Below are 26418 nucleotides of genomic sequence, written 5' to 3'. Positions count from 1 at the left end.
GAGTTAGTAATCTTATCTTTTAGGCTTTTCATCCAGTTCTTATAAGATTGTAAAAATCTTATGAGGTCATTCAATCAGTGATAACCTAAGTCTACCGGACTTGAAAGAGGCCAGACGTTCGCTAAATGTGGTCTTGGTTTTAGTTTTTCCCTTCCCAAAGAGTAAAGAATTTACTGTATTCCTTGTGGAGACAAAGTGATTCAAATACATGACCAACATGAAACAAATAGATGAGGCTAAAATAAGAAGTAAACCCTACAGAGATACATGGTTTGGTTCTGTCCTTTTCAAATACGTGCTCAGTGAACTTTCTGATTTAACCAGATAACATAGCAGATAACAAAAGCAGGAAACACTTAATCATCAGAGCTTGTTCATCCCTTAAAGTACATACCAAAGAGTAAGCTAAAATACTCTCCTTAGAGTAAGGAGCCACTGGTGTCAGCGGAGTGTCTATTTTTGGAGCTCTGTAGGAGAAGCTCCGAGTTTAGTCACTGAATGGAAAGCCCTGTGAGCAGATATGTGTATCTCAAACCAAGGCTAGAGGGTAGCGCGTGGGAAAATTATGGGGAAGGGAGATGGCACTCCTCTGTGGAAGCAAATCTGCTTTCACCTTAGAAGTGTGAACAGTGGAGAAAACACTGAGCTGGAATCCAGTATTCGTCCTGACTTTGCCATAGGTAAGTCTGAATTCCTTGGACCTTGGTTTCCTACCAAAAAATAAGTGTGGTCAACTAAAACTACATGGTCTGTAACTCCCTATGCATCTCTGCCTGCACTATCCAGCATGGTCATCTCTAGTCAGATGTGGCCGTTGAGCACTTGAAATGTAGCTTGTCTACATCGAGATGTGTTGTAGGAGAAAAAGCATGCTCGATTGCAAAGACTTCGCATGGAAAAAAATAGAATGTGACATATCTTAGTATCTTAATAATTTTATAATACTGATTACATGTTGAAATAATATTTTGAATATTTTGGGTGAGATAAAATATATTATAAAAATTAATTTTACCTCTTTTTTTCCATGTGGCCACTAGAAAATTTTAGTTTACCTATGTGGCTCATATTATATTTCTGTTGGACAGTGTTGATCTATATGATTCTATGAAAAACATACTCTTGATTTCTGACTCTTGTTGGTCTATAAATTAGCATGTATTCATTTGTTTGTTCATTCTCTTTTTATCTATATGTACTCCTCTTTGTTCCAAATATTATTTGTGTATATACAAAAATACATATGGTACAACAGTATAATTTATTTTAAAAGTAAATCGGATAGGGAAAAACAAGATAAAGAAAAAAGTAAAGTTGGTACTTAAAACAGAACATCTTCAGCAGTACTTTCATAGTAAATATAACAGTGGCCTCCAGTAAAAGCCAAGAGCATAATGTCAAGGCGATTAAGAGCCTGAGTTCAAATCACAGCTCTGCCCCTTGTCCTCTTGAGCAAGTTACTTCACCTCTCTGTACCTCAGTTTTCTCATCAATAAGATGGAAACATGTATTTACCTCTTCAGGTCATTAAGGGGATTGAGATCACATTTAAGCACATTTTAAGTCCTTAGTAAATATAAATGGCTATCATCACTATTAATGCTTAAAGTAATTCTTATTGCAGGGATATAAAACAAAATATTCTCTGGACATATTTTGCTGGCAGTCTCATTCATGCAGGGGTGACTTTGGTAATATCTTGACGAATAAATGGACCATGTGGATTATAGTTCAGGCAGTTTCTCTCAAAGAAACTTTAGATAAATCATGGTACTACAGTGGGTTTGAGATTATACTGCATGACAAGTACCTGGAGGGCAGTTCTGCCCTGTTGCTGAGCAAGGGCCAAGCCTCTGCTCCTGAGCTGGAGTTGAAACACACCCTTTCAGAAGAGCTGAGGAGTGGGATAAACACATGTACACAGAGAGAGAAACCCCTTTCTCTGCCTACACCTGCTCCACAGAGGCACCCCAGAGAGGAGCCAGCTTTTTCCTTCAAAAAAAAAAAAAAATTTTTTTAAAAACAAGAAACAAAAATGTAGTTATAAATGCTGGTGGAGAATGGGCATTAGAAAATGGCAGAATAATTTGAGCCTGAAAAGTTTTAGAGCGCACATTACCAAGCCACTAGTGGCCATGAACAGTGATGGCAAAAACCCACCACTGGAGAACTTAACCTTGGCCATGTAGCTCACGTGGGCTCTCCCCTTCACTTGATATTTTTAACGCCCAAAGGTAGTAGCTTTGTTCTTAAAAAGAGGATTATTTGGGTTATAAATTAAGAGTAATTTGTTAAAGTCTCCAGTTTTAAAACCTAGCTTTTTTTGAGTTTAGCTCAACTTACAAATCCCGTCATTTTGTTTTACACATCGAGTAAAATTTTATATGAAATAAAAAAGGTTTCACTTTCGTGAAAACCTTTGAACAATATTAGCTTAGCCTCAGGAGAGCAGACCTGTTCCCCCATAATTGTCTGTCCTGTTTTTAGCTGCATTTATAAATTTAATCTATTTAGTTTTCCTTTTAAGTAATTTCCAGTGCCTAAAACCTGACAAACTTACATTCCTAACAGATCAACACTTTTCATACTTAAAAAAACTCTTGAAAATCTACTAAATTAAAATAACTATAGTGACTCTAAACATCCCAATACTCTTTATCAGTGTGGTAGTTTTACACCTTAATTAGTTAAATCTGAAATCAGTTAAATATATTAAGGTAGACTCAATAGACAAGTTTCTTTCTCAGTTTCTAATAATACAAATTTTCTTAAAAACTAACCAGTATATTTATTATTTCTAAACTAATATTTTTGTTTTGATAATATGGATTTTATTTACATGATCATCTTGCTGTTTCATTTTATATCTTCCCAGTATGGGGAAGACTCATTAAGGGAACAGTTTCTCCATCTCAAGTGAGTGTACGGGAAGAAAAAAATATATTTTTCCCTCTACACTCCTAGGTTCTTCAACTGAAGCCCTGTAAATTAGACTGACAGAAGACAGATTAACAAGGGAAAAGCATACAAATGTATTTAATGTAAGTTTTATGAGACACAGGAGCCTTCATTAGGAAATAAAGACCCAAAGAAGGAGTTAAGCCTGGAGAATTTTTATCCTAGGTTTGATGAAGTGTGGAAAGTTGTGGGGAAGTGTGATAGGACAGAAAGGTATGAGGCTAAGGGTAGTAAACTGGGGAAACTTAACCAGGCCTGTTCATTCATTTGCTCAGGTTCCTCTTGGCGTCTGTCCATCTATGGAGTTAAGGATGCTTCTTTCCTCTGGGTATAGGGAGGGCACCTCTCTTACATGAGGGTCTTATGACCTGGTTCAGGGGAGCTGGGGAAGGTCAGAGAGCCCTTCCTGCACCTGCCTTTTCTCAAATTCCTTCAGCTTAAAATATTCACTATGCCAAGGTGTGCCCTATTTGGGGGTAGCATGTCCTGAACCCCATCATAAGTTAAGGTTAAGCACTCTACGTTGACCATCTCAAATGGGCTGTTGGTTATTGATCAGATATTTAGACCATAACTCAGGATCTAGAAGGAGGATATTTCAAGGTTGTTGGCCTGGCTGCAGATGGACACCTGCTTGTTATAGCTGTTACCTGTTCAGGTCTCTCAGTCCCCTTCAGAAGGGGCTGGCTTTACAACCTCCATGTCCTTGGTGGATGTTAGAACCTTGCAGAATTACTTCATCTGATTTGAGTAAATGGAGGTCTGCAATCCTTCCTCTGGTTGCACCTAACTTTCTTCAATTAACCTCCTTTACTACCTGCTTGAATTCTATATTCTGTTTATACTTTTTCTGTTCTGGAAGTTCCTGAACTCCTAATTATATTTTGATGACATCCAATTAGACTCTGAATACTTAATTGTATTCAAAATTAAAACAAACCAAAAAAAAAAAATCACCATGGAATGTTTACCTGAGCAACTTAATTTTGGGGTGCTAGCACCAGGGTAAACTGGTTTCAAGATATATAAATGAGTTAATTGTTTTATAGAGTTGTTAATTATAAACTATTTAAATGCCAGGAGGCAGTTACTCTCCCCACCTCACACCCCCAGCAAATGGCATTTTCGGATTATAGAGACTTAATTTGAAGACATGCTTTCTCCCAGTTCCTAACAATAAAACAATCAGGGATATAGCAGTGATTTGTGAATCTATTTTTTCCAAAAATGATAGTGAGTCTTCAGTGTATAAGCTAAAAAAGAAAATGAAGCAAGTATAGAACACATACCTGTTTTGATCCTCTAGAAATTATTTTCAGATCTATTAAGTATTCATTTCTACCAATCTTGATTTTTCAAGGGAATTATTAAGGATCTGTATGGAGTTTATGCCCCTTGGCCCATAACCTGCCCTCAGAGTCAAAAAAGTTAAGGAGGGAGGGAGGGAAGGAGGGAAGGAAGAATTTTATGTTATTCTTAACAGATTTCTCCACAAAGTGAAACAGACTATAAGAGTGGTCAATAGTAGAATAACTGTTACCAAACCCTTTCTGCTCCTTTTGTAGGCCCGAGAGTTGTATATCCAAAAGGAAATTGGCATTTATTTTAGAAAGCTGGTGAGCTGATAGGTCTATAATTTTAAAGTAGTGAAGAGTTTGCTTTTTTAAATGGATATTCTATACTCTAGGTCCAAGCAAATGGAAGCATACCACTGTTCAGTTTTTTGAAGGATACTAGGAACCACACAGAGGTTCCATCAGCTCAGGGAGTTTTAGAGTCAAGGATACACAAAGAAATGAGGGGGACAGGATACAGCCCCAGCAGGGGCACAGCCAGACCTGGAAAATAGTCTTCAAAATACCCCAGGATCTGGTGGTTTGCAGCAGTGAGGACAGTGGTTGTCTCCTTAGAAGTGGGCTTTCTTTGCTTTCTGTGTGACTATTCCTTTGTTCCTCCGTTATCGTGGTGTGGAAACCTAGAGCAGAAAGCCTCTGGATATTATCCAAAGGTGAGCTTCTATGATCTCATTCATCACATTGGCCTTCGGACCCGTCTTTAGTGCTGGATGTACAAGTCCACATGGAATTTTTACTCTTGAGTATTTTCCTGGCAGTGAGAATTTTATGAAAGGGTTTAATGAGACGTGGTCTACAGATTTTCTTTGAAATGTTAACCTGGCCAGGATTTGAACTACCAAAAGTCCTTTTCAAATAGGGCATTAGAATGACAACAATTTGGCAACAATATTCTTATTTCCTACCTATTAAAAGTGGTAGTGGACAGTGAACTCTATGCTGGAAATGAAGTGATACATTACTCTCTTTTTCCTAGTTCCAAGGAGGATTAAGAAAAGGATATATAAGATCAAGATCCATTCCATATGGGAACAGAGTCAAGGATGGACACTCGAATTAAATAAATCAAGCTTAAAGTTTGGCCGTGTGGCTGACAGGGTCTTGGTGCTCCAGCTGGCTCTCAGGCCTGAGCCGCTGAGGTGGGAGAGCCGAGTTCAGACATGGAACCACCACAGACCTCCCGGCCCCACGTAATATCAATCAGCGAGAGCTCTCCCAGAGATCTCTGTCTCAATGCTAAGACCCAGCTCCACTCAATGACCAGCAAGCTCCAGTGCTGGACACCCTATGCCAAACAACTAGCAAGACAGGAACACAACCCCACCCAATAGCAGAGAGGCTGCCTAAAATCATACTTAGTTCATAGATACCCCAAAACACACCACTGGATGTGGTCCTGCCCATCAGAAAGACAAGCTCCAGCCTCATCCACCAGAACACAGGCACCAGTCCCCTCCGCCAGGAAGCCTACACAATCCACTGAACCAACCTTACCCAATGGGGGAAGACACCAAAAACAGTGGGAACTACGAACCTGCAGCCGGTGAAAAGGAGACCCCAAACACAGTAAGTTAAGCAAAACGAGAAGACAGAGAAATATGCAGCAGATGAAGGAGCAAGGTAAAAATCCACCAGACCAAATAAATGAAGAGGAAATATGCAGTCTACCTGAAAAACAATTCAGAGTAATGATAGTAAAGATGATCCAAAATCTTGGAAAGAGAATGGAAAATATACAAGAAACGTTTAACAAGGAGGTAGAAGAACTAAAGAGCAAGCAAACAATGATAAACAACACTATAAATGAAATTTAAAATTCTTTAGAAGGAATCAATAGCAGAATAACTGATGCAGAAGAACAGTTAAGTGACCTGGAAGATAAAATAGTGGAAATAACTACTGCAGAGCAGAATAAAGAAAAAAGAATGGAAAGAATTGAGGACAGCCTCAGAGACCTCTGGGACAACATTAAACGAACCAACATTCGAATTATAGGGGTCCCAGAAGAAGAAGAGAAAAAGAAAGGGACTGAGAAAATATTTGAAGAGATTATAGTTGAAAACTTCCCTAATATGGGAAAGGAAATAGTCAATCACGTCCAGGAAGCACAGAGAGTCCCATACAGGATAAATCTGACGAGAAACACGCCAAGACACATATTAATCAAACTACCAAAAATTAAATACAAAGAAAAAATACTAAAAGCAGCAAGGGAAAAGCAACAAATAACGTACAAGGGAATCCCCACAAGGTTAAAAGCTGATCTTTCAGCAGAAACTCTGCAAGCCAGAAGGGAGTGGCAGGACATATTTAAAGTGATGAAAGGGAAAACCTACAACCAAGATTACTCTACCCAGCAAGGATCTCTTTCAGATTTGACGGAGAAATTAAAACCTTTACATACACGCAAAAGCTAAGAGAATTCAGCACCACCAAACCAGCTTGACAACAAATGCTAAAGGAACTTCTCTAGGCAGGAAACACAAGAGAAGGAAAAGACCTACAGTAACAAAGCCAGAACAATTAAGAAAATGGTAATAGGAACATACATATCTATAATTACCTTAAATGTAAATGGATTAAATGCTCCAACCAGAAGACATAGACTGGCTGAATGGATACAAAAACAAGACGTGTATATATGCTGTCTACAAGAGACCCACCTCAGACCTAGGGGCACATACAGAATGAAAGTGAGGAGATGGAAAAAGATATTCCATGCAAATGGAAATCAAAAGAAAGCTGGAGTAGCAATTCTCATATCAGAAAAAATAGACTTTAAAATAAAGACTATTACAAGAGACAAAGAAGGACACTACATAATGATCAAGGGATCAATCCAAGAACAAGATATAACAATTGTAAATATTTATGCACCCAACATAGGAGCACCTCAATACATAAGGCAAATGCTAACAGCCATAAAAGGGGAAATCGACAGTAACACAATCATAGTAGGGGACTTTAACACCCCACTTTCACCAATGGACAGATCAACCAAAATGAAAATAAATAAGGAAACACAAGCTTTAAATGAGACATTAAACAAGATGGACTTAATTGATATTTATAGGACATTCCATCCAAAAACAACAGAATACACTTTCTTCTCAAGTGCTCATGGAACATTCTCCAGGATAGATGATATCTTGGGTCACAAATCAAGCCTTGGTAAATTTAAGAAAATTGAAATCATATCAAGTATCTTTTCCCACCACAATGCTATAAGACTAGATATCAATTACAGGAAAAAAACTGTAAAAAATACAAACACATGGAGGCTAAACAATACGCTACTAAATAACCAAGAGATCACTGAAGAAATCAAAGAGGATATCAAAAAGTACCTAGAGACAAATGACAATGAAAACACAACGGCCCAAAACCTATGGGATGCAGCAAAAGCAGTTCTAAGAGGGAAGTTTATAGCAATACAATCCTACCTCAAGAAACAAGAAAAATCTCAAATAAACAACCTAACCTAACACCTAAAGCAAATAGAGAAAGAAGAACAAAAAAACCCCCCAAAGTTAGCAGAAGGAAAGAAATCATAAAGATCAGATCAGAAGTAAATGAAAAAGAAATGAAGAAAACGATAGCAAAGATCAATAAAACTAAAAGCTGGTTCTTTGAGAAGATAAACAAAATGATAAACCATTAGCCAGACTCATCAAGAAAAAAAGGGAAAAGACTCAAATCAACAGAATTGGAAATGAAAAAGGAGAAGTAACAGCTGACACTGCAGAAATACAAAGGATCATGAGAGATTACTACAAGCAACTCTATGCCAAAAAATGGACAACCTGGAAGAAATGGACAAATTCTTAGAAAAGCACGACCTTCCAAGACTGAACCAGGAAGAAATAGAAAATATAAACAGACCAATCACAAGCACTGAAATTGAAACTGTGATTAAAAATCTTCCAACAAACAAAAGCCCAGGACCAGATGGATTCACAGGTGAATTCTATCAAACATTTAGAGAAGAACTAACACCTATCCTTCTCAAACTCTTCCAAAATATAGCAGAGGGAGGAACACTCCCAATCTCATTCTATGAGGCCACCATCACCCTGCTACCAAAACCAGACAACGATGTTACAAAAAAAGAAAACTACTACAGGACAGTATCACTGATGAACATCGATGCAAAAATCCTCAACAAAATACTAGCAAACTGAATGCAGCAGCACATTCAAAGGATCATACACCATGAGCAAGTGGGGTTTATCCCAGAAACGCAAGGATTCTTTAATATACTCAAATCGATCAATGTGATACACCGTATTAACAAAGTGAAGGATAAAAACCATATGATAATCTCAATAAATGCAGAAAAAGCTTTCAACAAAATTCAACACCCATTTATGATTAAAAACCCTCCAGAAAGTAGGCATAGAGGGAACTTACCTCAACATAATAAAGGCCATATATGACAAACCCACAGCCTACATCGTTCTCAGTGGTGAAAAACTGAAACCATTTCCACTAAGATCAGGAACAAGACAAGGTTGCCCACTCTCACCACTATTATTCAACATAGTTTTGGAAGTTATAGCCACAGCAGTCAGAGATGAAAAAGAAATAAAAGGAATCCAAATCAGAAAAGAAGAAGTAAAACTGTCACCGTTTGCAGATGACATGATACTATACATAGAGAATCCTAAAGATGCTACCAGAAAACTACTGGAGCAAATCAATGAATTTGGTAAAGTAGCAGGATACAAAATTAATTCACAGAAATCTCTGGCATTCCTATACACTAATGATCAAAAATCTGAAAGAGAAATTAAGGAAACACTCCCATTCACCATTGCAACAAAAAGAATAAAATGCCTAGGAGTAAACCTATACCTAAGGAGACAAAAGACCTGTACACAGAAAACTATAAGACCCTGAGGAAAGAAATTAAAGATGATACAAACAGATGGAGAAATATACCATGTTCTTGGATTGGAAGAATCAACATCATGAAAATGACTATACTACCCAAAGCAATCTACAGACTTAATGCAATCCCTATCAAACTACCAATGGCATTTTTCACAGAACTAGAACAAAAAATTTCACAATTTGTATGGAAACACAAAAGACCCTGAATAGCCAAAGCAATCTTGAGAAAGAAAAACGGAGCCGGAGGAATCAGACTCCCTGACTTCAGGCTATACTACAAAGGTACAGTAATCAAGACAGTATGGTACTGGCACGAAAACAGAAATATAGATCAATGGAACAGGATAGAAAGCCCAGAGATAAATCCACGCACATATGGTCACCTTATCTTTGATAAAGGAGGCAAGAATATACAATGGAGAAAAGACAGCCTCTTCAATAAGTGGTGCTGGGAAAACTGGACAGCTACAAGTAAAAGAATGAAATTAGAACACTCCCTAACACCATACACAAAAATAAACTCAAAATGGATTAAAGACCTAAATGTAAGGCCAGACACTATAAAACTCTTAGAGGAAAACATAGGCAGAACACTCTATGACATAAATCACAGCAAGATCCTTTTTGACCCACCTCCTAGAGAAATGGAAATACAAAGAAAAATAAACAAATGGGACCTAATGAAACTTAAAATTTTTTGCACAGCAAAGGAAACCATAAACAAGACAAAAGGACCAACCCTCAGAATGGGAGAAAATATTTGCAAATGAAGCAACTGACAAAGGATTAATCTCCAAAATATACAAGCAGCTCATGCAGCTCAATATCAAAAACACAAACAACCCAATCCAAAAATGGGCAGAAGACCTAAATAGACATTTCCCCAAAGAAGATACACAGATTGCCAATAAACACATGAAAGGATGCTCAACATCACTGATCATTAGAGAAATGCAAATCAAAACTACAGTGAGGTATCACCTCACACTGGTCAGAATGGCCATCACCAAAAAATCTACAAACAATAAATGCTGGAGAGGGTGTGGAGAAAAGGGAACCCTCTTGCACTGTTGGTGGGAATGTAAATTGATACAGCCACTATGGAGAACGGTGTGGAGGTTCCTTAAAAAACTAAAAATAGAACTACCATATGACCCAGCAATCCCACTACAGGTCATATACCCAGAGAAAACCATAATTGAAAAAGAGTCATGTACCACAATGTTCATTGCAGCACTATTTACAATAGCCAGGAAATGGAAGCAACCTAAGTGTCCATCGACAGATGAATGGATAAAAAGATATGGCACATATATACAATGGAATATTATTCAGCCATAAAAAGAAGCGAAATTGAGTTATCTGCAGTGAGGTGGATGGACCTAGAGTCTGTCATACAGAGTAAAGTAAGTCAGAAAGAGAAAAACAAATACCGTATGCTAACACATATATATGGAATCTAAAAAAAAATTTTAAATGGTTCTTAAGAACCTAGGGGCAGGACAGGAGTAAAGATGCAGATGTAGAGAATGGACTTGAGGACACAGGGAGGGGGAAAGGGTAAGCTGGGATGAAGTGAGAGAGTGGCATGGACATATATACACTACCAAATGTAAAATAGATAGCTAGTGGGAAGCAGCTGCATAGCACAGGGAGATCAGCTCAGTGCTTTGTGACCACCTAGAGGGGTAGGATAGGGAGGGTGGAAGGGAGACGCAAGAGGGAGGAGATATGGGGATATATGTATACTTGTAGCTGATTCACTTTGTTATACAGCAGCAACTAACACAACAATGTAAAGCAATTATACTCCAATAAAGATGTTAAAAAAAATTTTTTTTCAATGTGGTAGTGGTGGTGGTTTTAAAAGCATTGCTACAAAGGCAGTTCACTTGGGAGTAGGACAAGATACTCATGCTGTCATTCATTATGGCCTGTTTATAAACTTTAAAACAGTATCCATATATTTAAGCACTACCATACCTTATTTGAATTATGGATGGAACTCTTTAAAAAATTCCCATGTTACTTTGATTGATTCAGAAATTTATAACCAAAGAGGAGGAGAATAATCATCAGGTCCAATTAATCTCAAATATCCCCAATTATAAGAGTGTGGGACTACAGGGAAAATATTTTTATGTTTCTGCACAGTCAGAGCTTTGTGAGCATTTTTACTGGAATGTGGGACCTGAGCTAAACGATAAGCCTGAGAAGTTAAATTATGACTAGATAGATAGATTTACCTGCAGAGAGATTTACCTCCCCAGAGGTATGTGATTACATTTTCCAGAAGTGGGGATGGGGAGAGGGGGCTGAGACCCAACTCTGTGGAGACGTTCCCGGGGCTGTAAAGCTGGAGACACTAGTCTGACATATATTACTTACATATATTACTCTGACATATATTACTTTCCAAAGCATAAGAACGCAAGATCCTTCTCAAGTTGAATTGTTTACATTGAGATAAGATGTCTCTCCCTCTCTCAGAGGAAAGAAGGGAGACAGCTGTCCCTCTCCTATATAATCATCCAGATTCATATTTTTTAGATTCCTCACCTATAATGTAGACCAAGTATAGGATGACAACTTGTTCCCATTGTGTCAGCCTGGAAAGAGGAAATTAGGGCATGGGAAACCAGTACAATAACTTTTGTAAGTAAATAATAACCTGTTTCTGCTCCAGAAACCTCACATTTGTATTCAGGATAATATTAATAAATATAGTTATTAAAAACTTTAAGAGTGAGCTCAGACACGTATTATTAAAAAAATATAGATTCCAGGTCAGCTCCTCCCTCTCCCCCAAATTCTAACTTGGTAAGTCCAGGTACCCAAGAATTTGTATTTGAACAGCTGCTTCAGATGATCCTTATCAGACTTATTTGGGGACCACTGCACTGGTCCAAGACCCAGGAATAAAAAGTGCTTCTTACAGAAGACCAATCTGCCTCTGCTAGCATGCTTTCTTAAGTTCAGTTATTGTAAACCCACATCCCCCCATTTTTTGATAGTAAGTGGATTTAAGGATACAAATTTTTTTTTTTTTTTAGTTTAAACTTCAGGATAAAATTGAAGGTTGACACTTCTCTGGTTGTTCTTTATTATCCTTGCAGACCCCTTTGGGTTTGTTTGTTTTTTTTAAATAAATACACCATTAAAATCATCAGATCTTCTGGAATCTTTAGTGTGACAAACACTTTTACTGACCCAACCTGTGGTTTCAGTATGCTACCAAAACTTCGCTGACTTCTGCATTCTCTTTAGTTATCGTTCTCATAATCCCCTTACACATATATTGCTTTACAGTTTACAAGATGCTTTTACATTAATTGTCCCATTTGATTCTCACTAATCTTTGGAAATGAACAGGAATTGTTAGGAGTTGTATTACCTATATAAATTTGAAATATATAATATTTCAAAATAATGAGAAATGAGATGTGAGACGGTTGAAATTCAGTATACATCTGGGACAAAAGTTGTCCGTAAGCCATGCTGTTGAGGCACTTTTAATTGAAAGGGAATCTCTTTGTTGTCATGACATCAACAGCTAACAAATAATAGGCATTATATCAGAGATCACTTGGACATATTGAGGGTGACTTCTTCCAAGTGCATAGCAACTACTGCCCATTCCTGCCTCAGCTCCTGATAATTTTTTTTAACCAAAAGGTAAATATAAATATACAGGTAACTGCATTAAGAAAAAAAAGTCTGGTTTCTTTCTTTCTTTTTTTTTAATTAATTAATTTATTTATTTTTGGCTGCGTTGGGTCTTCATTGCTGCGCACGGGCTTTCTCTAGTTGCGGCGAGCGGGGCTACTCTTCCTTGTGGTGCGCAGGCTTCTCATTGCAGTGGCTTCTCTTCTTGTGGAGCATGGGCTCTAGGCGCACAGGCTTCAGTAATTGTGGCACTCGGGCTCAGTAGTTGTGGCTTGCAGACTCCGTAGTTGTGGCTCACGGGCTTAGTTGCTCTGCGGTGCATGGGATCTTCCCGGACCAGGGCTCAAACCCGTGTCCCCTGCATTGGCAGGTAGATTCTTAACCACTGCACCACCAGGGAAGTCCCAAAAGTCTGTTTTCAAACTGTGTTTTTCAAATGCCTTTGAGTCCTTTAAATATTAAATAAGCATAGACCTTTATACCTTTACATTTTTCAAAGCACTTTCACACTTATCTAATTTAATTCTTAACAACCACATATGATATATATAAAATATCCACCTTTTATGGATGAGGAAATAGACTCTGAGAGAAGGCCCAAGGCCATGTACACAGGAAGTGTGTATGGTTTTAGGACCTCGGGTCTGATGTTCCTCCTGTGATAAGGCACTAAGATGATGATGAAAAACCAATAAGGTGTGTGTTCTGCTTAAAGTATCATGAGCCCAGAAATTTCCAAGTATTTAAATATATCATTTTCTAAAGTCTCAGGCTCTTGAGAACCTGTGCTCAGAGGAGGCCAGGGTAGAATGCTGGTTATGAGCTCATGTCACTAGTGTGAGGCACTGTTATGTGACCCAAATAAAGGGAATGCTGTGATGATTAACTTAATAGCAATTCCTAAAAGACCATGCCCCTCGCTGATACTAACTTATCCACATACATTTATTAGGCACATTTCATAAAATTCATCGTGGCAATGATGATAACAAAATATTGATCATTGTTATAGAATCCATTTAGATGCAAAAAAGATAACTATTGGACTTCCCTAGTGGTCTAGTGGCTAAGATTCTGCGCTTCCACTGCAGGTGGCGCAGGTTCGATCCCTGGTCAGGGAAGTTCGGCATGCTGCGTGGTGTGGCCCAAAAGAAAAGAAAAATTAAAATTATCCAAAAAAAGATAACTATTAAGATTAACGTTCTAGTCAAAAGGGCAAAATTTTTACTCTATCCGTTGTGTAGAATAATTTCTCAAACTATGACTTCAAACTATATTCAGAGTCCCTTCAGAATTCATTTCAATAAGCTTTACATCTGCCTTTTCTTTGTCTAACATACCCGTTCTTTTCATAACCCAGGATCTTCAGCGGCAGGCTGGAACACTGGAAACCGAAGCTGTCCTCCACTGCTCAGGCCTCCACGCCGTCAGCGGGCCTGCCTTTCTCGTGGTTTAACGAAAGCCGGAAAGGATCCTATTCCTTCAGGAACCTGCCTGCATCTGCAAGTCCCCTTCAGCCTTCTCCTGAAACTCTAATTTCAGATAAAAAGGGGTCTAAGGTAGAAAACACATGGATTAAAAAAGCAAACAAGAAAACCCCCAATCCTTCCTCCTCTTCGATCTTTGGAAAGCATTCTCAACTTGTGTGTATACTCTGGATCCGAGAAACCAATGTGATAACACTGCAGTAAACAATGCATGGTATTTCTTGTGTGGGGGAGGAAGAAAGCCTCATTTAACCATCACCTTCTTTAATACTGTTCCATTCTAGATTGTACGTTAATCTTTGATTTGCCTGTCTTTTCACATACTGCTACTTAATCTCAGTTTGACAGTCAAGCCATGCTGGGAAAGATGCATTTGAATCATGGAACAGTATGATAGATCTGTTTACCAAGTATTCCACTTTAAATTACATTACAAAACTATTTTTGCTGTGCTCTTCAAGATTTACTGGAAAACAAATAAATTTGGGACTGAATATGTGTTCAATATATCTAAATGAAACTCTTTCAAACAAACCAATGCTGACATTGCACCCTTACTTATTTCTTCTTTTAAATCAAACTTCCATGTTGATAAACTGTTACAATTCTATCACCAAAGTTTTTTAACTTTAGCAGAATGAGGAATTATATGCTTATTTGTTTTTAAATGCACGATGGTTATTTCCAGCATGACGCTGCAAACCTTACCTAACATTTTATTGAAACACATACGGTGGCTAACTTTCACATGTTGTTTGCTCTCCTTTTATCAATGTTCACTTTTCTTTCTCAAACAGAAACCTGTGATTAATGTTAACTTGAATTGAATTCTTTTCTTGAGGTCAACAGCTCATAAGGTTTGGACGGAATTGGGGGTCGTATCTCCAATGACAATGTCAAATGGTAATGTGCTGTGTCAAATGCTCACCTGCTTAAATGTTTTACTAGCCTAGCTCCTCGCGCTCTGATTTCATCTCCTTTTCTGAAGTTTTAGCAAACTTGGCGTTTGTTTGGTACTGAATTCTCTAGCCTCTGGCATGGTATTCATTCTTGACAACCAGCTAAACCCAGTGCAAGGGAACCTAATGGAAAACTAACAGTCCAGTTCCTAAGGAAGGGGAATAGGAAACAAGATGGTGTTGGTCAGGTGCTTAGAGCTCCAGGAAAGCCAGTCCTTCTAGAATTATTAGCAAAAGAAGTTCTGGAAGCAGAAGGCCACTTCGGTCTTGAAACATTTTCAGTCTTGGATCTGAGAAATCTAAATGTTGTTTGAATAGATTCTACCATTATCTTGCACTGGATGTGAATTTATTTGACTTTAATATCCACTGAACATTTTAATGAAATTCTGGGGAAGTTTCACGTACACACCCTCAACCTCCCCAACCCCCAGGTGATTATTTGGAAATGTGTTTCTGTCCATGCTGCAGCCTCTTTGGTACTCCCGTTGGTGCTGTGCAAGAGTTGTATTTTAGCATGTGACTACTAGTGTAATGGCAGACTGTGACCTACCCCAGAACTCATTACCTTGAAGGTTACATCCAGGAGAGGATCTGCCATCTCTCACAGTATTTATCACGGCCAACAGCAAGCGATCCTTCCCAGGGGGTGCTCAAGCTACCTTTCTAATATGGATTGCCATCTGTTCCTAATAACTCAGGCTCACCACACCATCTTGTATTTTTACTTTGTTACTTATCACGATTAGGGTCAAAGAAGATAGGCTTATTAATATTACCCCTCTGAGCAGTTGCAGAGGATAATGAATGCCGTACCCTTGAAGAGAGGTTGAAGAATCATTTCTCTAAGACATCTATCCTTTCATGTGATGGAGAAAGCGCCCAGAATTCCCTATCCAGCGCAGAAGGCACAGTGTTCTCAACCACTGCCGGGTGAAGGTCACCAAACCAAATATGAATCTCTTCTAAGATTACTTAAAAAGAACCTTTCCAGAACTTGCAAACATACCTACCTCTGGTTCACTCACTATGCTCATTTAACAGTGAGCTTTATTTGTTTTTTCAGAATTTTACCTTCAATGATGACTTCAGTCCCAGCAGTACCAGTTCAGCAGACCTGAGCGGCCTGGGAGCAGAACCCAAAACAGCTGGGCTCTCTCAGTCCTTGGTGCTCTCATCAGATGAGGTACATGCACGGCACTGACAACAGAGCTGCTTTCTCAGATCGTACATTTTACCGATGAACTATCACCGGGGAAAATGTTTTTAGGCAGATTTTGCATATCAATCCTCATGATTTCGCTCCCTCTCTGTCTCAACATGGAAGCAAAGTACTATTTCTGAGCCCCTTGAAGCTGTCTAGGGACCTCCTCAGCCTTTCTTTGATATAAATGGGATGACTATCAACAGAGGGTTGGGGATGGGAGGCTGGGCACTGGAGAGCAGCAATAGGGAACGGCCCAGAAATCCCAAGGGAGGGAATTCCCTGGAGGCCCAGTGGTTAGGACTCCGTGCTTCCACTGCAGGGGGGCCCGGGTTTGATCCCTGGTTGGGGAACTAAGATCCTGCAAGCTGCGAGGTGCGGCAAAAAAAAAAAAAAGAAATCTCGAGGGAGTTTACAGACGATCCATCCCCCTCCTCCCTCACCTTTTTCACCATCCCTGATGTTCCCTCTGAGTGGGGAGTGGCCCCTGATTGAGAATCACCGAAGTGGAGAGGGAGAGGTGCAGTTGTGATAAGGAAGGAAAACAAGGGGAGAACCACTTACTTAGAAGCCAGAGTCAAGTGTGCTTTACAATGGATTCTCAGGAGACATAATGTGTACAGGAGGGCAGAAGATTACACTGGTGATTGACTTAGTGCTCCAAGAGATAAGTAGAAGAAAGAAATACCAGTACTGGGAGCGGGGGTGCGGCTGGGGAGAAGCGCTGTAAGTAGAGATATATTCACCCTAAATATTTGTTCTTAGTTATTTCTAACGTGATTTTTGCTTTGTAAAACTTTTTTTTCCCCTTAAATTCTTCTGCCCATATTCTTTAGGCTTGGTGTGATTTTAATTGTATTAAAACTTTGTACTGTACATGTGTGTCTCCTGTTCCTGTAACACTTTTCTTTTTGGTTCCTTTGTTGCTGTCTCACTCAGAGCCTGGATATGATAGATGATGAGGTGAGCTCTCAGTGGGCTGTGTGTGGTGGCTTACATGGTATTGTCTGACATTTCTTTTCTTTTTTTGCAAATGATTTAAAATCAAACAAGGCAAGAAAGTTTCCTCTGTAGTGGAGGGTTTCCTCGTGTTAAATAGTTTCACTCTCTGCGCTTGTCTGTCTTAGTTGAAAAGACATTCAAGAGGATCTCCAGATTCCACCTCCAGAGTCCCTTGCTGTGTCTCCCATCACCATTACCCTGACGCAGCCCATTGTGTTTCACCTCCTTTGCCTTCATCTCAGCTTCCCCATCCCCTCCTCTGTGTTCCCTGCATGGTCACTGAGGTGACTCTTGTCTCTCCTCCCAGATTTATCATTGCCTTCATCTCCTCTCAGCTTAGTGGTTCTAGGAACCAAGCTGCCCTTTGCACTAGTCATAGCAATGTCCTGCCTTGGACAGAGCCTGGGATTTGGAATAAACCAGTAAATGCTGAGCTCCACCACTTACTAGCTGCGTGATACTGGACAGATCTGTAGACTTTCTGGGCCTCACTTGCCTCGTTTATTAAAAGTAATTTTGGAAATTACCTGTCCTACCTTCCTCACAGGTTTGCTTGCTGCTCAAGTGAAATAATGGCTGTGAAATTTCCCCTAAGAATGCTTGAGGACTTAATGCTCTCCCCTTCTACGTAAAAGATATACCTCAGTATTTTTAAATGTATCTTTACATATCTCTGATGTCTTAGCAGAGGATCAGTGCAGAGTGATGCATTACATATAGAGATTAATGATGTATTCGTTTTCTGCATCTGATAATCTTTCCATAGTGTTTTAATGTAAAAACTTGCAACACTGGAGTGTATTTTTCAGTTTTAAACTTCCTACATTAAAATGCTTTGTTTGGGGGAATTTTTAAATTTCCAAATACCTAAACAAAATGTAGAGTTAATAACTTTGTGTGTGTTACACATACAGCTAGAACCATTCGTTTACTTTATGGTTTAAAAACAAGTGTGGCTCTAGTAGGCAAGAAATGGCTTTTGATAGCATCACATGCCATACTGAGCTACAGCTTCTCGGTCCTTTAACAACCCTGCGTAACATTCCTACCTCAGATTCTTGATGACGGACAGTCTCCCAAACACAGTCAGTGTCTGAATCGGGCCGTTCATGAATGGAGCGTGCAGCAGGTTTCTCACTGGCTAATGAGCCTAAATCTGGAGCAGTATGTCTCTGAATTCAGTGCCCAAAACATCACTGGAGAGCAACTCCTGCAGTTGGATGGAAATAAACTTAAGGTAAAGAATTATATGTTTGTGTTAGGTTACCAAGTATAATTTGTATTACACATAGCGCCTAAAACGTTTCCATTAGATGAGAGCATCCTGCGTATCTGAGAGGTACTTCTCCCCCACAGTTAGCAGAAAGGACCTTGAATGATTTCGGAGTGGTAAAGGAAGTTTCGGAAAGTCGTCGGGTTCTGAATCAAACAGTAGTAGGCTGTTGATCAGGAGCGCTCGAGGCTCACTCCATTGCTTCCGCCAAGCAACACATGGTCCGTGTATTAACTCTACTTACTTCCTGTGTAGTGTGAGTTTTAATAATGGCCGATGTGGACTCTCCCATGACATTAGAGTTAAAACCCAGGTCCATGAATCTTCCCTTTTTTTAACTCATTGCTCCCCCCACCCTCACTCTTCCCTGCATACCACTCAAAAACCGGGACTGCGTTCTCCCCAGAACTTTCTTCCCCCACCAAGTGCAGGCCGTGCCTTCCCTCCCCTGCCCTGGCGCTCTCATTTTCACCTGTCCAGTCCATCTCCTTTAGAGCCTGAGGTGGCACCTACCCCTGTGGAAAAAGGGCAAAAGGAGCTCACAGCCAGCCTGCCACCCCCAACCTCGGCCCCCTGCTGGGCTGACGGGCAGATGAGTAGCTCTTGACAGTCTTGAAAAGGTTAGAGATCAATCAATAGCCTGTGAATATGAAGGCCCATTGACAAGGCTGTCCCTGTTGGGGAGATGGATGCATCCCGCTGTTGATTCTGAAGGTCATGAAACGTGTAAAGTACGCAACCAACTCCCCTTATTCTGAATCCCAAGCTCATCGAGCAGCCTCCTCGTTATGACCAGGCTTCCTTTATAGGTCTGCCGCCTACAGGGAGAGCACGGCTAATCATGCCGACGTGAGCATTCTGGTCCCAAAGACATTTTTGGTCTTCATTGTAAATGAATACATTGGCAGAAAGGAAGCCACTTCGATTCCTCCTGCCCTTCTTGGAACCCTCCGTGGCAGCAGGTGCCCACTCCTATCTTTTGAAAATATCAATGGGTTTAGCAATACTTTTGGCTGTAAATGTCTACAGCCCAAAGGTTGGAGAAGCAGAATTGTGCCCTTTTTCCATTCACTGACCCATTAATTACCAGTTCAGAAAGCATTTACTTGCTGAGGTTTAGGAGGTACTGTGCTAGGGACTTCAAAGTATAAAAGAACAAATAAAGCTCAGCCCCACAGTATGTAGATTTTTGGCAAATGTAATCAGCTTTTCCTCAGTTTCTACCTCTTTGATTATGTCTACATTAGTTCTTGAGTTTGAACATCTTGTGATATCAGCCTCATCATAAGCAGAGAGGTCATTGGTTTTCAAATTCAGTTTGTTTATGTGTTTCCTTCTTAGGCTCTTGGCATGACATCATCCCAGGACCGAGCAATGGTCAAAAAAAAACTCAAAGAAATGAAAGTGTCTCTAGAGAAGGCTCGGAAGGCCCAAGAGAAAATAGAAAAACAAAGAGAAAAGCTGAGGAGGAAGGAACAAGAGCAAATGCAGAGGAAGTCTAAAAAGACAGAGAAGATGGCAGCTGCCACAGAGGGTGCTGGTGAGCAGTGACACACACGGAGAAGTTTCCACCTCTTCCTGCCCTGCTCTCCTCCGGAGGATGAAGAAGAAACTGATGACAGGGGTAATGTGCTCTAGGCAGACTGGGGAACTGTGTGTTCAATAACTGCATTTTCTGCACTAATAGAGTACACTCACTTTTAACCTACTGAAATAATCCCAAGCCACCTTTGGTTTAGTGACAAACCAAGGATCTCATTTGCGAGAGGTGCAAAGTAGCAGTGTTTCTCTCTTCTTTGTGTTGGGTGGGTGGTGTCACTTGAAGGACCAGCGTGATCCTGCTCAACAAGAGCATGACACACCGTGGCATTGTCCATGGAACGCCATGCATTTTCAATATGGGATCCTGAAACTGAGCAATGGCACGTATCTGCATGGCCGAGAACACCGCTCTGCCATGAGATCTGGGCTGCAGAATCTACTCCGGTGTGTGGGAAAGGTTCCCCCTTGTTTCCGTGTCTGGACACTGAGACAACCCCGCTGTGGAAATGTGGGAGCTCTTTGCCTACTGTGGCAAAAAGCGAGCAAACTGTGCTGCCTGCTGGGCATTGGGAAGAGAGAAAAGAATTACACTTATTTGTTAACCCCAGAAGGAAGCAAAAGCCTTAAGAATGTGGATGTGGGCATTACCTTGGGGTTCTGAGGGTAACATTTATCCTCCAGATTTAGCCAAACAAAGAAAAATTCAGACGTTAGTGCGGCCATGGGATATTGGGATCTGTTGTTTACTTTGCTACTGCTGCGGGTTCAGTATTTCAGCAGCACCGACACACACAACACAGTTCCTTTTCTCCCCAACAAATTGAACAGAAAATTGATTTTTAAGGAAACCAACATTTTCAGGTTTCCTCTCCTGGGGAACATTCTGGCTGGTCTTCAGCCTGACTATGACACAATCAGGAACTCATCACATATTTTCTACTCAAGATTTCCCAAGTGGGCTCAGTTAGACTTTTAACAAATGTACTTTTAAGAAAAATAGAAATACCAGTTAGAGAAAAGTTAGATTTGACTAACATTTGACCAGAGAAGCAATTTTATTGAGCACACAGAATGTTCCCATAAAGGAGAGCTGTCAGTTATATTTTAGAGATGTTTTGAATGGTTTTTCTGAGCCGTTCTCTTTCATTCTTTGGAGATCTCCACTTTACAGTTAAAGTTTGTTTAAGACGGTACACATGATGCAGGCTGGCAGTGCAGGCGGTTATACTTATTTTAAAGCCAGTATTAAGTATTTCAGTGTTTCATCCAACTAATTCAAGTGCAGGAGAGTGGGGCAGAAGGAGGAGAAAATAAACTCATCTTGAGAAATTTCAAATGATGGATTTTTTGTTGTCGTTGTTGTTGTTTTGCTTTTTATGCTCATGCATCTGGTTCTCTTTGCTGCATTGGCTGCAAAAATGAGGTCATCCACTTTCCAGAGGACGAGTTTCAAAATAAGAGTTGAGGCCAGACCAATCCTTGGACAAGTATTTTACTTCCTTTACTTCAGTTTTTTGAGGCAGGGGGGTGGTCTCTGTCCTTGTCTTCCACTGGAAATGTTCTATACGCAGAGCTTAGGGGAAGGCTTTTGAAGGTTACAAGTAACAGATAACATAAAGGGGCTTCTTCCCATATGGCTCCATCTCCTATTTTGAAGCACTGTGATTTTTTTTTTTTTTTTTTTTTGCTTGTCTGAATATCCAAAATCTGAAATTGTCTAAACTAGAAAGTTATAATCTTGTTCTTCCCTAAGGCTTGTTTCCTTTTCAGTGACAGAGTGTTGTCTGTTAGGCTTCAGTTCCTTTGTCACTAGGTATAGATCATTCATTTGATCCTCAGAAACATCGGCATAAAGTAACATTGTGTTTTACAATTATCAAAGTCACTACCTATTTTTTTCTATCGTCATTTGGGGTATGATAATGAAACTCCATACTGGAATCTCTATTAATATTTTGAGATAGGTGGTGCTTTGCTATTTATTAATATCATGGGAAACCAGGAACCACTATCAATGAACTACAAAATTCAAATCTTTTCAATACTAAAAGACTAAATTAGTCAAAATCTGGTAACGCTAGTGCTTGCTATTGTAAATTTTTGCCATTTTTGCTTATCTTTGGGGAAAAAAAGTGATCTGGATCACACTGGAAGTTTCACTGTATTCATTTTAAGAGTGGAAATAGAAGGATGATTTATGTTAAGTTATGTTTACACTTTGGTAATATTTGAAAATGGAAGTATATACTGGAAATGTGTATAAGTCTCAGTCTCTGCACATAATTTATGATCTATTATATTGCATTTTTAGATGTCTTAGAAGTATTGTTCTTTATTTTAACTTTATTTGTACCCTTCCAATGTTTAGATCAACAACCGACAATATTATAAATCAAATTCTTATTCCTCAAATCATTTAGTTTGTAGTATAACAGTTTTGATTTTTTAAGTTAAATTATAGTAACTTTAGGTCTTAATGAGTTATTTTAACATTACTAATTAAAACTGCTGAAATTGATTTGATTGTCCAACAAAGGATAAAGCGTAAACAGATTGATAAAAGGATATGAAAACAAAGTGAAGGACCTCAGATCTTGTGAACATTTTGTTTTCCTGTTATTTCCTTTATTGACTCTGGTGCATGATGCCTAATTGAGGTTCCAGTGTCTTACACAATCCTAACTTTAACGCTAGTGGTTTTCAGTATCCTTACAATTTAGCCCAGAATTTTTGCTTCGTGAACATTACAGACTTTGTAGTTTTTTTATTTATCAGAAAATGAACAAAAAGGGAATATCTGGTTACTATGAACTATATTCCTTAAACGACAGCTCAGTATGACTCTAACAAAAGCCAAAAGTGTTTTGGGGGTACAGGTAATGCTTTGGGGGACAGGAGATTGTGGTGAGGCCAAGCGGTAGACAGAGAGCATTGTATGAGCTGGGTGTCTGGGGCAAGGTGTTCCACTAAAGGACTTAGATTACTTTATTTAAAGACTATCAATCATCTCCCTTAAAGTAACTCACAGGTTATGTAGTAGTTTTCTCCTTCTTTCTTTGCCTGAATCAGAAGTTTACTGCAGAGTGGTAAGTTAGGGTAGAAATCTAATTTTGCCCATTCTAACACACTGATGAAGTCCAGCATTAATTTCATGACAATAAAGCTATTCTATACTATCCTCCTTTAGCTGGGGTTGACATGGATTTCCCACCCTCAACATCATGTAAGCATTTTAACTCAGAACAGTTCATGACTGCAATGTGATAGGTGCCTCCGCTTCTAAACGGGGCGTGAAATGGGAAAACTACCTTGTGCTGCTTTGTTGTCGTTGGAAACAGAGGGGCAAGAGGCCAAGAGAGGAACCAAATGAACCCTTGTTTTATCCTGTAGTCATCGCTACCCTGAAATCTTGAGATATCCCAGGCCCAAGCTACAGGCCCAAGCCAGGTTGTTTGATCTAGCACTTTAATTAGCCTTTATGGTTTCTGCTGAAGACAAAGAATTCTCGGCTAGGTTCTTTCTTTGTGTAATAGGATTAATGTGTGCTTTAAAATTATATTTTAAAAGGTAAATGAAAACTCACATTTATATGGCTATTCTAACTCATTTGTGAGTGTTAAAGGTTATACAGACCAAGCTGCAAGAGAGGAGAACCAGTGTTTGGCCATACTATCCAAGAAGTTTCAAAAGGAGGTATCCCAGCAATTCTAAATGGAATGTCTATGCTTGGGATGTGATATAGTCCCTTCATTACATGGAGATATTTCAGAATTACCAACTTCCATTTGAGTAACTAAATTTACTGTCCCAATAGAGCTGCAGATGAGGGGCATTTCAGCTTGGTGGACGGCAGTCAGTAGGGTTCAAGTCACCTGCTTAATGCCAAGTCCTTAGTGCTTTCTGAATGAAAAGGTAAAATGAAAAAGAAAAGCCCAGTTTTTAAAATATCTTTTTCCAATTTACCTTTAATCAAGGAGATCTACCTGTACACTGTTATGAAGCTAAGCATTTAAGGATGAAGTCCAGAAATAAAATGTCCATATTTTCTACTAGAATTGCTTTCGTTATGATGATAGGGGTGGGAAGTAAGTAAGTTCTCAAAAAGAAGCAGCGCTATAAGAAATACGAATGTGCTTCAGAAATTCACTCCTGAAGAACAGCCTGTGTATGCAGGCAGATCTTGTTTATATTTGTCTTAGGCATTTAAAGTCTCAGGAAACTTAGTCTTGGTCCAAAACACTGGGGAAAAAAATAACACCAGACAGTACAGCAGTAGTATTTAAAGTAGCGGCATAGAATAGACCCGACCTAGAAATCAAAGGGCAAAGAAAAAGCCTACAGAAGCAATTTCCCCTGGAAAATGAAAACATCAGGCTCTACCTTATGCTAAACAGAGGGTCCTGACGTGCTTGTGTGCGCGTGTCTGTGTGGATGTGCTGAGGGAATGGTGGTTACTGGAGGGCTCACACGTGTGAGTGTGTGGACCAAGCATGGCGCATGACCTGCTTCCAGACCTGCAGAGTGGAGAAAGAAAGAAACATGATGATTTCCAATCCTTGCCCCTCCTCCCAGCCCCCCACCCCCAAATCGCTAGGGACGGGAGAATGAATGAGGTAAAGAATAAGAGAACAGGAGGCAACGTCTCAAGAACGTGCATGCCATTTGTGTAGACGTACAGAACTACATACGTGTGACTATATCTCCCACCGTACATAACACGCACATACTGCAATCACATGGCATCGAAAATATATATTGTATAGGGAACTTGGTAATGTCAGATAGGCCCCTGAGCAGTATCATAGCCTTATTGCCACTTTTTTTGTGTGTGTACATTGAATGGCTCATGAGATTTTAAGAGATTTTTTTTAATGTATTTCTATTAAATGCACTTATCCTTCTACATGTTTATATATTTTGGTAAAATTGATTTATTAGATACTTGGTATTTTAGCAAGATGAAATTTCCTCACACGTTTGGTTAATGCTTTGATGTCAAGCTTGCACATTGCTGAGTTGAAGCTCAGAAGTTTATACAGCTTTGGGGATTTTCAGCTGCAGACTGCAGTTTCCTTGGCTAAAAATTGCACTGTGTGTTCTTGTGCATTCGCTCACGCTCTAAAATTACACATTGGGTCGCTGTGATGCCTAAGTCACTAACTGCTGGCTCTCCGATGGCAGCGTTGCTATCACGGGACCATTTATTTACTTCTTTTGTGGAGTGATGACACAGCTCATCACCAGATATAACACAAGTGGACAGGAGCATGAGTGCTGTTGGAAGGCGTACACTTCTGTTTCCTTCAGCTGTCTTATTCACACGCCCAGCTTTCCCGTTAAGAATTTAATCTTTCACCCATGAAAGAACAATTGGCCAAAATAATTAAATCCCCTTAAAAAGTGGAAATTAGGAGGCACTCCAGCTAGATAACACCTCCAACAACATCAGAGTTAGTTAGTGCTTAGTGAAAACCCTTAAATATGTATGTATATGTTTTCCTTACTATTATTTATGATCATCACTGCTGCTTTTATACCTTTTAATGGTGTTGCAGTTAAACCACTAGTACACCTGCTACATATCACTAACAAAACTGGCCGGCTGAAAACAAAAAAAGAGAGAGAATGAATTCTATTCCGTTGTAGAGGAGTTGATTTATTTTCATCTTTCTTTATGTATCACTAAAGGGAAACAGTTGTTTGGAAATCATTTTAAGTTCAGTAAGTATGGATAGCATGTTATCTGAAAATTTTAATTTGTACCTTTTGGTGTCTGATCATGTGCATGGAAGAGACAATAGTGCCACGTCTGGGTTGTTCTCTTGTGCTTGGTTAATATGTACTTCTCTAGATTGTTCTGTTTCAAACGCCATTTCTTACTCTTTGGTTTTCAGAGGCATTCAAAGCAAAATATCACAGTGGTCCTTTGTTTTCTAACCAATCTAAAAATTCCTTGATTAAATTTAATTTGTTAGTGTAAATAAATTTCTTGCCAATGAGTATTATTGTTGTTAGACAGCGAATGCAATAAAAAGAGAAATACCAAGATCTGTCAAAGTAATTTTTTTTCCCCCTCTTC

General features: G+C 39.3%; 1 protein-coding gene across 3 annotated transcripts in view; it reads left to right on the top strand.

The window, feature by feature from the left end:
• PPP1R9A (protein phosphatase 1 regulatory subunit 9A) overlaps positions 1–22181 on the top strand; it is a 320149-nt gene extending 297968 nt beyond the window's left edge. For 2 of the 3 annotated variants that reach the window (XM_061198552.1, XM_061198551.1), the window contains exons 16-19: positions 14233–14431; positions 16385–16504; positions 18579–18761; positions 20139–22181. In XM_061198552.1, the coding sequence (XP_061054535.1) occupies positions 14233–14431; positions 16385–16504; positions 18579–18761; positions 20139–20348 (712 nt within the window). In that variant the 3' untranslated portion in view covers positions 20349–22181. The remainder of the gene's footprint in view (positions 1–14232; positions 14432–16384; positions 16505–18578; positions 18762–20138) is intronic. The other variant, XM_061198553.1, reaches the window with a different exon arrangement.
• Positions 22182–26418: the final 4237 nt, after the last annotated feature.

The sequence above is a fragment of the Eubalaena glacialis genome, chromosome 8, assembly GCF_028564815.1.
Source record: "Eubalaena glacialis isolate mEubGla1 chromosome 8, mEubGla1.1.hap2.+ XY, whole genome shotgun sequence".
NCBI lineage: Eukaryota > Metazoa > Chordata > Mammalia > Artiodactyla > Balaenidae > Eubalaena > Eubalaena glacialis.
This window is presented reverse-complemented; position numbering and strand designations above follow the sequence as displayed.